General features: G+C 38.5%; 1 protein-coding gene across 1 annotated transcript; it reads left to right on the top strand.

Moving 5' to 3' along the window:
- The first annotated feature begins 4356 nt into the window (after window positions 1–4356).
- Window positions 4357–5325, top strand: LOC117662222 (olfactory receptor 11G2-like). The gene has a single exon (XM_034411537.2). It carries the CDS (start codon window positions 4366–4368, stop codon window positions 5323–5325), a length of 960 nt encoding a protein of 319 aa, XP_034267428.2. The 5' UTR covers window positions 4357–4365.
- The last annotated feature ends 7468 nt before the right edge of the window (window positions 5326–12793 follow it).

Here is a 12793-nt window from a genome sequence, read left to right as displayed (position 1 = left end):
AAGAAGTCAGTCTCTCCTGATGGTACAAAATCAAAGTTTTATTTACTTTTCTGCATAAATGAGAGTGATGTAGCCCTGAATGCATACAGTCTCCTCCCTATTTCCACCTCAACTATGTCACACACACAAAAAACAATGCAAGATCCTGGGTTTTTCTTGACCAGTTGTTTCCAAAGAGTTGACTTAAGGTAAAGGTTTCCCCGCACATGTGTGCTAATTGTTTCCGGCTCTAGGGTCTATGCTCATCTCCATGTCTAAGCTGAGGAGCCAGCACTGTCCGAAGACGTCTCCGTGGTCATGTGGCTGGCATGACTAAATGCTGAAGGGGCACGGAGCACTGTTATCTTCCCACCAAAGTGGTCCCTATTTTTCTACTTGCATTTTTTACATGTTTTCAAACTGCTAGGTTTGCAAAAGCTGGGGCAAGTAATGGGAGCTCACTCCGTTACACGGCACTAGGGATTTGAACTGCTGAATTGCCAATTTCCTGGTTGACAAGCTCAGCGTCTTAACTGCTGAGCTACCACGTCTAAAAATCATAGATTTTTTCTTGACAAGTTGTTTCCAAAGAGTTGACTTACTACTTAGCTAATTGGTGGCTCTAAAGATTGACTCTGAACAAATTACTCCACTCTAATATGCAACTCATTTTGAAATAGACCAGTATTTTATTTGAGAAGAAAAAGAGAGTCTAGACCAAACTTATTTTATAGCATGAATTAAATGGGGAACATCTAGAATTACAATGAAATTAATGTGTGCCAATATTATTTTCTCACCAGTATACCAGTAGTGTATACTGGTGAGAAAAATGCTTATTTTGCATGATGTTTTTTTTCACTGTAGCACTTTTTAATTTTACTTGCAAAAGAAACATTTTTGGTTCACACCAGTTTTCCATTTGTTATAGAATTTTAAGCTGACTTTTTAATTGTTAGTGAAGTGCTTCAGAGCGGTTCACATTTTTATTTCTTGTATTGCATTAAACATAAGTGGCACAATTACAATGGATAGAAAAATGAGTTCAAAGACACAAAGTAGTATACAGCATTTTGAAATGTTAATGACTTCATGAACTTTTTATAGGTGGTGGTTAAATGAATCATTTGGGGGGGGGGGCAGAAACCAGGAGTAAATACTGGTTCCGGCCAAAACTTTGTGAGTTGTGACCCTGTGATGCTGCAAAAGTCCATAAATACAAGCCAGTTGCCAAGTGCCCAAAATGCAATCACATGACTATGGGGAAGGCAGCCATCAGAATTCTGAATCCTGCTCATAAGTAGGCCTAGGGAGCAGAGATGGGTTTCAGCAGGTTCTCACCAGTTCTGGAGAACTGGTAGTGGAAATTTTGAGTAGTTTGGAGAACCGGTAAATACCACCACTGACTGGCCCCACCCCCAGTGGGGGAGGGAATGGAGATTTTACAGTATCCTTCCCCTGGGGTAGGGTGGGAATGGAGATTTTGCAGTATCCTTCCCCTGGAGTGGGGTAGGAATGGAGATTTTGCAGTATCCTTCCCCTGGAGTGGGGTGGGAATGGAGATTTTGCAGTATCCTTCCCCTGTCATGCCCACCAAGCCACACCCACCAAGCCATGCCATGCTCACCAAGCCACACCCACAGAACCAGTAGTAAAAATGTTTGAAACCCACCACTGCTAGGGAGGTCATAATTCTGAACATTTACCAAGTAACACGTTGTAAATCAAGGAATACCTGTATAGCAGAGGTGGGTTTCAGTAGGTTCTGACCAGTTATGGAGAACCGGTAGTGGAAATATTGAGTAATTCTGAGAACTGGTCAATACCATCTCTGACTGGCCCCACCCCCATCTATTCTCTGCCTCCCGAGTCCCAGCTGATCAGGAGGAAATGGGGATTTTGCAGTAACCTTCCCCTGGAATGGGGAGGGAATGGAGATTTTACAGTATCCTTCCTCTGCCATGCCCACCAAGCCACACCTACCAAGCCATGCCACGCCTACCAAGCCACAACCACAGAACCGGTAATAAAATGTTTTGAATCCCACCACTGCTATATAGCCAAAAGGGTTTTTTTCTGATTCGTTTTAATATGCCTATGCATAGTGCTTTGTACATCCTGATTTGAAATTCATTTGAGGATCTATGGGGGAGTTGATATTTGTAGTCAGCATAAAAATTGCATTAGATAAAAGAATTACAATTAATTAACTTAACTATGTTCTTCATTAGCCAAGAAAAAAAAAAGAATATAATGAATACTATACCACCAATGGATGAAGAATGCCAAGGCAGCAATGTCCATAATTACTACAATGACAAGAAAGCTATTACTTCGTCATAGATTTAGATGTTGAATGTTAATATACTCGGAGGAAAACTATTGGCTGATGTTGACATTTCACATGGATTTTTTTGCACTGTACATTGTATTATATTGTAGTTCTGATTATTGTTCACCAACCCAGAGTTAATAAAGTAGACTTCTTTTACTGGGGAGAATAAAAACTTTCTTAAATATTTCTTTAAAAAAAAATGTTTGTGGAAATTTGGTATAAGTAGAATTTTCCCTTCCAAGATACATTATTTCATTACAAATTTGCCTTGTTCCTGAAAAGCATATTCCCAAGTTACATTGCCAGATAATCATAAAACTCAGTTGGGATAATCTTTGTTCAACATTTGAGCTCTTACTTATTACATAATGATGGTGACTCTTTCTACTCTCCAACTCATAATATGACCTATTCCTCCATCAATCTTCTGGACAAACACCAATGATGTACAGCAAACAATTTTTCTGATGAGCTTTCTGTTACAGAGATCAATCTTTTTACTCTGCTAAGGTATGAAAATAGAAATTCTGTTTTTGAGAACAGTTGGGTAGGAAGCAAAGACAAATGACAGTTCCTCTTGAATCTTTAAAGGTTATCTAAAGTAATTTTATCAAATTCCATCCAAGATCAAGAGATGAAGATCTGCATAGAGTTCCCATTTGTTGCATCTAATAATAGGAAGTCAATACTTTGCTACAATTTGTGATGGTAACATGGAGAAGGAAGGGAGGGAAGGAGAATATTAAATTGTATTTCATGCTACTGAAATAACTAAAGCATGTGAAGTTTCTTCTGCAGTTTTTTTTCCAGAACAGATATAAATAATCATGATTAAATTTAGTGGGATTAATACCTAAGTGTATATATGATTGTAGACAAGCAGTGTTAAAAAGATTAAGGAATGCTTTTTAGGGAGATGGGATAGTCATTGCTCTAATTCGGGATTTTATTTTGCAAGACTCTATTTCAAAGCACGCATTAGTTATATGGAATCAAGATTCTACTGTATCTACACACAAGTCTTTTAATTGTTCTGCTGTCCGTAGAAAAAAATCAAAAATAACAAAGTATAGTGGCCCTTAACAATATTAGAGTTTACTCATTGAAATGATTACAAGATAGAAATAGTTATGGAATATTATCTCAAGAGCTGCAATTTATTATAAGCTATGTCTAAAGTTCAGCAGGTTGGTTTAATTACTTTTTTCTTCTCTTTCTTGGAATTTTTAAAATGTTTTTTTACTAATATGTCTAGGCCTCAATTTGCACTTTTCTTTGAATATTTTATCTAAGATTCATGCTGTTTACCAATATTTCCCGTACATCTTTTGATGCATTTTTTCCACTGATAAGCAATTTTATGCAGACTTTTCTCAAAACAAATATGCTTTTCTTGAACACTGAACTGTGAGATTTAGAGAGATTATATTTTTCAATGATGTCTAAATTAATGTGACAATAAATCAGAAATTTTTACTCTGAAACTTCTATTCCAGAGTAATGATTCAAAGAATAAATGCTAGTGATAACAGAGTATTACTTGACCAAAATAAACAAATGAACATTAGACTGAAGGTCGATCTGTACCCAGCAATTTCCCAAACTGGTTTCTTCCAGATGTCTTGAAACTATACTTTCTAGGATTTTCAAAATATTTGAAAAGTGTTACATCATACTCTACACTTGCTGGAACCAGCTCTCCAAGGTGCAGCTGTCTTGTCTGAACTACAAATATTGGGATGATCTGTACACAGCATTAATGGATTTCTGCAACCATCCAATGGTTGCTTGGATTTTTGCGGTCTAAATAATGTGATTCTACTCCAGAAATTCAAGTAATGATACCTTCCAACATCCTTTACAGAAATCAAGCACCAAAGTGTGTTATTCAACGAACGTTGGCGAAATTCATGGTTTCTTAGAAATTCTGTGAAAGTCTTGAGTTATCTAGTTTATTATTTCGGATGTCATTAGTACAAGGCATAATATTTTGTCAGATGTTTGATATATCGAATAGTTACCTTGTGGTATGTGAACTTATATGATTTCAGATGGAGTTGGTCAATGGGACTGCTGCCCAGGAATTCATTTTGCTGGGATTTGGAATCGATCAGCAAAAAAGCTTCTTATTGCTTGTTCTCTTGATAATCCTTTATGTTTTAACACTGGTTGAAAACAGCACCATTATAACCCTAATCTGTCGAGATAACCATCTGGGCCAGGTTCCCATGTACATCCTTCTGAGAAACTTTTCCTGGCTGGAGATGTGCTATGTGACTACCACAATTCCCTGCATGCTTTTTGATCTTGTGACCCATAACCAGGTTATCTCTTTCCATGCTTGCTTCCTCCAATTCTATCTCTTGTTCTCTCTTGGCACCACTGAATTCTTCTTCCTTTCAGCCATGGCTTTAGATCGATACTTAGCCATCTGCCACCCATTACACTACCAGATCATCATGTCCCCACATTCCTGTTATATTCTGGTAACTACTTGTTGGATCCTCGGTTTCCTGGGGTACATCACACCTGTCATTTTGATCTCCAAGTTATCCTTTTGTGGACCCAACATTATTGACCATTTTTTGTGTGACCTCATTCCGCTGCTATCTGTGGCTTGTCCTCCACTTGGAAATGCTCCTTTGATTTGCCAAATTGTCGTGCACATTCTGTTTTTAAGCAATGTATTATTTGTTATGCTATCCTATGGCATTGTGATTTACACTTTGATGAAATCCTCCAGTAAAGGGAATTGTAGGAAGGGCTTCAACACTATATCTATGCATCTTTTGGTGGTGACAATTTTCTACAGCACTGTAGGAGCAATGTATGTAATTCCAGTTGGAGAAAGTTATTTAAAGATTAATAAGACAATAACACTCTTCTATGCTGCCATTATACCTTTTCTCAACCCCTTGATTTACTGTCTGAGGAATGATCAAGTGAAGGAGGCATTACACAAATTCTTGGCAGAAATATCAGGTTCAATAAGGTCAACAATCACCGTATAAATGACGTCAATCTCTCCTGCTGGTACCAAATGTACTGTATTTTTCGGAGTATAAGACACACTGGAGTATAAGACGCACCTTAGTTTTTGGGGAGGAAAATAAGAAAAAAGCTGATTGGCCGGTGGATCGGCCTCCCTGAATACCTCCAATTAGCTGTTCCCAGATGTGAATTTTAGCAACAGGTTCCTTGGTTGTGAGCTCTGTGCCTTCCTTTTTTTTTTTTTTTTGCTTTTTTTCCTGCCTCTGAAATTTCTGAAAATCCGTTTCAGAAAAAAAAAAATTTTCTGCCTCTGAAAGCCTCCGAAACAGCTTCAGAAAAAAAGCCTCTGAAGCTCTGTTTGGGGGCTTTTTTTCTGAAGCTTCGTTTCTGAGGCTTTTTTTCTGAAGCTTTGTTTCTGAGGCTTTTTTTCTGAAGCTTCCTTTCTGATGGTTTTTTTCAGCCTCTGAAACCTCCGTTTGAGAAACTGGGCTGGGTTACATTCAGAGTATGAGACGCACCCAGATTTTCACCCTCTTTTTTGGGGGGGAAAAGGTGTGTCTTATACTCCAAAAAAAATACGGCATGTATGTGCTGTAGCCCTGAATGTATACAATTCACTCCCTATTTCTCCTCAACATTGACTCACACAAAAACCAACAAAAAAATCCAACATTTTCCTTGACCAATTGGTTCCAAAGAAATGCCTTATTACTTGGCTCATGGTTGGCTCTGAAGATAGAATCTAAATAAATCACTCCACTCTCTAATTTCAACACTTCTTACCTTGAGATAATTCAGTATGAAGATAATTTTATTTGAAAAGATCATTTTTTTTCCCCAGCATGAGTTAAATGGGGAACCATTTGTCTACAATGAAATTAATCTTTGCCAATATTATTATTCTTTGCTAGAAATAAGTAGAAATTTCCTGACAGTCAGAACAATCAGTTTGCCTTCAGACGTTCTGGGTGTTCCAGCATTAGAGGTTTTTAAGAGGAGATTGCATAGCCATTTGTTCAGAATGGTATTGGGCAGTGATGGCTAACCTTTTCCATGTATGCGAATGTGTGCGCGTGCATTCATACCCCAAAAATGTAATGCGTGCACAGTCCCTGTGCATGCACCCTACCCTCCGCATATGTGCACCTGGCCCCCTGCATGCACCCCGTCCCCCAGGCATGCGTGGCAGAGACCTGAAAACCAGATGGCTGGTGGGAGGTGCTTGCGCATGCACGGCGGACCTAAACTGGGGCAACAGCTCATATGCCCACAGAGAGGGCACTGCATGCCACCTCTGGCACGCATGCCATAGGTTCACCATCACGGGTATTTATTTATTTATTTATTTATTTATTTATTTATTTATTTATTTGTTTGTTTGTTTATTTATTTGTTTATTTGTTTGTTCGTTCAATTTATATGCCGCCCTTCTCCGGAGACTCAGGGCAGCTTACAATGCATTAAGCAATAGCCTTTATACTATAGGGTCTCCTATATAGGGTATAGGGTCTCCTCCTTGAGCAGGGGGTTTGGCTAGAAGGTTTCTACCAACTCTGTTATTCTGTAATTCTATTGACTACTGAGTAATGTACTGGTGAGAAAAATGCTCACTTTACATGATATTTTCTTACTGCAGGAGTTTTTAGCTTAATAAACTTTTTTTTTTTTTTTACAAATCAATTTTCTACTTCTTATGGAATTTTAGTCTGATCATTTAATTGTTGGTGAAGTGCTTCAAGAACAGATCACATTTTTATTTCTTGTATTCCATTCAAAATTAGTGGCATTAGGGTGGATAGAAAAATGAATTCAAAGGCACAAAGTAGTATACATCATTTTGAAACGTCCATGATCATCGTATCTCCATGTCTCCATGGCTCATCGTATTAGTGGCTGATATCTTTTACGGTATTGACATAGCCAATCATTTTTTAGTCAAGAAGATTACTTAAATAATCCTTCATTGGAGAGAAGCCATCAAAAGTCAAAGACAGAAGCCATAAAAAGCCAAAGACAGAGACATGCACAACTAAAAATAAAGATTTATTTGCTTCATATTTGTATAAATAACAGAATGTGGCATGATTCAGCTGACCTAGGCTTATATATATAAAAAAGAAACTAAGAAGGATTATATTTAGTTAATACTTGGATGGGAAATTGTCAGAGGTCCAACTGCAAAGAAGTAAAAAAAAATATTAGAAAGAACCAAGCTTATATTAGTGATGAGTATAGTTACAGTCACAAAAATAATGACTGTGGCTGGCTCAGGAATTCTGGGAGTTGAAGTCCACAAGTTATAAAGAGGCCACAATTCCCCATCTCTGATCTATCACCTGAGGAACAATCAAATGAAGGAGGTCATGGCAGTGGCCTGAAAACAAATGAGGACTTTCTGGAAAGGAAGTTGACAGTTTAAAGGTTGGGGAATATAGGATGAAGGAATTTTGGGAGAAACAAGTGAGAATGAAGAAGAGAGATTGAAAATAATTGCTTTTATTTATTTATTCAATTGATGAACTGCTTTTCTCCAGAAGCTCAAGAGAACAAAGTATTCCCTCCTCCAATTTTCCCTACATAAGCCTCCTAGATAAATGGTTTCCCATAATTAAAGATGGCGTTTCCAAGTTTATCATCTTAACTCTTGTTAATGATGTCCCAATATCTTTTGAAAAGTCAACATATATAGTGTGCATAATATTTTTGTTTCATACATTATGTACTATCTTTGCAAATCAAGATTGTTTGAAGAGCTGTGGTGGCACAGTGGTTAGAATGCAGTACTGTACTTCAGGCCAACTCACTGCTCATTCCAGGAATTTGATCCTCAGCCTTCCATCCTTCCGAGGTCAGTAAAATGAGGACCCAGATTGTTGAGGGCAACATGCTGACTCTGTAAACTGTTTAGAGAGGCCTATAAAGCACTATGAAGTGGTTTTGTTGTTGTTGGTTGTGAAGTTGTGTCTAACCCATCACAATCCCATGGACAACATTCCTCCAGGCCTTCTTGTCCTCTACCATCCTCTGGAGTCCATTTAAGCTCACACCTACTGCTTCAGTGACTCCATCCAGCCACCTCGTTCTCTGTCATCCCCTTCTTCTTTTGCCCTTAATCTTTCCTAGCATTAGGCTCTTCTCCAGTGAGTCCTTCCTTCTCGTTAGGTGGCCAAAGTTTTTGAGTTTCATCTTCAGGACCTGGCCTTCTAAAGAGCAATCAGGGTTGATCTCCTCTAGGACTGACCGGTTTGATCTCCTTCAAGTCCAAGGGACTCACAGGAGTCTCCAGGACCATAGTTCAAAGGCCTCAATTCTTTGGCGCTCAGCCTTCCTTATGGTCCAACTTTCACAGCCATATATTGCAACTGGGAAAACCATAGCCTTGACTATGCGCACTTTTGTTGGCAGGGTGATGTTTTTGCTTTTTAGAATGCTGTCTAGATTTGCCATAGCTTTCCTCCCCAGAAGCAAGCGTCTTTTAATTTCTTGGCTGTAGTCCCCATCTTCAGTGATCTTGGAGCCCAGGAAAATAAAATCTGTCACTACCTCCAGTTCTTCCCCATCTATTTGCCAGGAATGAAGTGGTATATAAGTCTATTAATAAAGTGCTATTGCTATCATCATTTTAACTAAAAATATATTCTAAGAAGAAGAAAATGTACAGAATCACAACTCATATATCAAATGTCAGTTGAATCAATGCCAGTTCCATGAAATGAGAAATGAGTTCAGTAAATAAATGCTAATTATAATCTATTTCCACTGGATTTGTGTTTAGCTATATCTGTATGCAGGTGTGTCTGTAGATCTGCTATTTTAACTCTTGATAATTACAACCAATGTCATCAGTGGTTATAAAGTGGTATTAACACTTCACATAATTGTCTGCTTATTACAGCCAGATGGCTATAAAACAGGTTCAACACTCATTAGCTTCTTGAGATCATCCAAGGATGGCTAGAAGTAGCAAACCACTTCTGAAAAATCTTGCCAAGAAAATTGCAGGGCTAGGGTTAGAGTTAAGGTTAGGGCCCAAGCAGTCCAAGCAGTCTGGTACCTGCAGATACATGTCCTTCAGTGGTGGATTTCAAAAAAATTTACTACCGGTTCTGTGGGTGTGGGTTGGTGGGGGAAGAATACTGTAAAATCTCCATTCCCATCCCAATCCAGGAGAAGGATACTGCAAAATCCCCATTTCCTCCCGATCAGTTGGGACTTGGGAGGTAGAGAATAGATGGGGGTGGGGCCAGTCAGAATTTTTACTACCAATTCTCCGAACTACTCAAAATTTCTGCTACCGGTTCTCCAGAACTAGTCAGAACCTGCTGAAACCCACCTCTGATGTCCTTGTAATTTTCTCAAAAGTGCTTTGTCATTTCCATTTTCCTAGGGATGACCCAAAGTCACTCAATGGGCTTTGTGTCTAAGGCAGGCCTAGAATTCATTGTCTCTTGGGTTCTACTCTAGTGTTTTTAACCTCTATACCAGGGGTGTCAAACTCACGGCCAGTGGGCCAGATGCGTCACGTGCAGGTCCTGCCCCCGCCTGGTTTAGTGAAGGGGGGAAAAGTCCCGATATGTCACGTGATGCCACCGGGATGCCACGAGTTTGACACCCCTGCTCTACACTAAGCTGGTTAAAAGTATCAATACTTGTTCCAACATCTTACATTTTAGTCTCAACTCCCCAAAGACAGGGCCAAACAAAAATGGGCACAATGATTTTGGAAATGGGATGATCTCCAAGTTAGTCTGGAACAACTGGAAAACTGAGAGCAAGAAATGGACAGATTTGCACATCACTCCCATTGATGTCAAAAGTACTACTTTCAAGTAAGAAGTTTAAAGATTATAGCCCAGGAAGCTATCTAGTTGTCTTTTTGACTCATCTCAAGGATCAATTATTTATTTTGGCAACTGTTTCTAATTGGGGGCATGACTTGTCACTTAATCCCTTATATCCCTTAATCCCTTAATCCCTTGTTTAAGATATAATCAAGAGCTGGTATCCCAAAGGCTTTGATAAAGGGTAAATTACTTTTTTTGTTAATGTGAGAACTATGATCAATATTGCAAGCTCAGAAGAAGGGTGACCAATTAATTTGTTCCTTTTCTCTGAAGAAGAACTTGCACTTTTTTACTCTAAAATACTGCTTTTGAGATCTGTTTGGACAGAAGGAATGATCCTTATCAACAGTGAAGTTCAGGAATAATGATCTCCATTCCAGGCATGGGCTTTCAAAAATAAAAGGGGAGAAAAAGGAGATTGATAGTCAAATCTTGATTTTAATTGATTTTAAGTAGCCATGAAGGGGTCTGTCTCTGAACTGTGTGTACTTAAACACACACTATATAACTAGGTTTAGTTACCTATGACCTTTTATATCACAGGCTGCTCAGGATGAGATAACATGTCTCAAAGTTGCTTTTTTCCCAAAAGGCATGGACTTTTCTTGAAGATGTTTTTCTTTTCATCCAAGAAGCTTCTTCAGTTCTGATAAAGTCCAGTTGCCTTTTGGGACAACCGTGACCTGGATCATTGAGAATCTCCATAGATGATGAAATATAATGGTTCTTTATCCTTTTTAGATTCGTAATAGAGCTTGTGGGAATGTTGTAGCTATCCAGATTTTGATCTGTGTTCCTTTCTGACTTTTGTACATTGTATTTCATATTTTCTCTCTCCTTTACTTTTGTCCCTTTACCGTCCTCTAAATAGGAGTGAACAGATTTCAGGTCTTGGATTTACTTTGGAGTATATCTACCAAGCTTTCATGTAAGTAAATGCTTGGTAGATATAAGAGCTGCAGTGGCGCAGTGATTAGTATTGCAGGCTACTTCTACTGATCATCAGCTGCCAGCAGTTTGGCAAATTGAATCTCACCAGGCTCAAGGTTGACTCAGCCTTCCATCCTTCCAAGGTGGGTAAAATGAGGACCCAGATTGTTGTGGGCAATAGGCTGACTCTGTAAATTGCTTAGAGAGGGCTGTAAAGCACTGTGAAGTGGTATATAAGTCTAAGTGCTATTGCTATTGCTAAGTAGTGGCTACATTGTTTGTGATCAGATCAAGAATTTGCTTTCAGTTCAAGAACTGAGTAGAGACATCCATTCCTGACTCTTTCTCCCTTTGCCCATCCCCATTCTTCTCTGTATCAATAGATTCAGTTGTGATATTTTATTGTAAGGTCAAACAATGAGGCATGAGAAATATCTGCTGATCTACAAATATTGAAATAGATAGTATGTTCAATTAGGATAACACTGCTAAATATCACCTTTGCTATCAGAAGATCTAGATCTGTTCATTCCACCTCTACTTTAAAGTGACACAAGGAGTTGGGTTTCATATTAGATACTATTCTTCACTTGCCTTTCTTCCCATAGTTTGCATGTCACCATAGATCTATGTGTATTTAAGTTCTGCTTAATTAAAATACTTCTCTTAGAATAACAGAGTTGGAAGGGACCTTGGAGGTCTTCTAATCCAACCCCCTGCTCAGGCAGGAAACCCTACACAACTTCAGACAAATGGTTGTCCAATCTCTTCTTAAAAACTTCCAGTGCTGGAGCATTCACAACTTCTGGAGGCAAGTTGTTCCACTGATTTATTGTTCTAACTGTCAGGAAATTTCTCCTTAGTTCTAAATTGCTTCTCTCCTTGATTAGTTTCCACCCATTGCATCTTGTCCTGCCCTCAGGGACTAGATTGACTCCCTCTTCATTGTGGCAGCCCCTGAGATATTGGTATACTGCTATCATGTCTCCCCTAATCCTTCTTTTCATCAGATTAGACATACCCAGTTCCTGCAACCATTCTTCATATGTTTTAGCCTCCAGTCCCCTAAACATCTTTGTTGCTCTTCTCTGCACTCTTTCTAGAGTCTCAACTTCTTTTTTACATCGTGATGACACCTTTCCTAATGTTTTACAATATCATTTTAATAGATCAACAGTTCAAGAAATCAGAATAAACTTCTGGAGAAAGACTGATGTTGGCCAATAACCAAGGTATCGTACACTTTACCAAAGCAAATCTGGTGGATTTGAACTAGATTTGATTTGAACTAGATTTGAACTAGCAAGAACTAGAATACATTCTTGATATTTTAAAATAACAAATAAATCTGTAATCTGGAGATATTGGCTGTAAAAATGGGCTGTGGGAAGGAGTTAGGCCTATTTAGAATCTGATCTTGGGATAATGTTTATCCTACTGTTTGTTGGCATTCCAAAAACTTCCTCTTAAATCACCTTCAAGGATAAGCTGAATAAATTTGTAGGCTGCTAAAACTCTGTATAAAACATAATACTCTTTGCTTCTTGTAATGAAACCAAAGGAAGATGTCATTGGGTTTAGGGAGAAAAAAATCCTATTCCAATTCAGTGTCAGGGCACTGATTAATCCCATTCTGCTTTTGGGTAATCGCACCTTGATTTAGAGATGTGGATCGTGGCATTTTCCTTGTGTATACCTTTGTAAGAAAATAAAC

The sequence above is a fragment of the Pantherophis guttatus genome, chromosome 4 (assembly GCF_059756535.1).
Source record: "Pantherophis guttatus breed Tessera chromosome 4, ASM5975653v1, whole genome shotgun sequence".
NCBI lineage: Eukaryota > Metazoa > Chordata > Lepidosauria > Squamata > Colubridae > Pantherophis > Pantherophis guttatus.
Note: the sequence above shows the minus strand (reverse complement) of the source record. Positions and strands in the feature narration are given on the sequence as shown.

Excerpts from the sequence above, each read along its gene's own strand:
- LOC117662222 (XM_034411537.2), top strand. The coding sequence starts at position 4,366 with ATGGAGTTGGTCAATGGGACTGCTGCCCAGGAATTCATTTTGCTGGGA.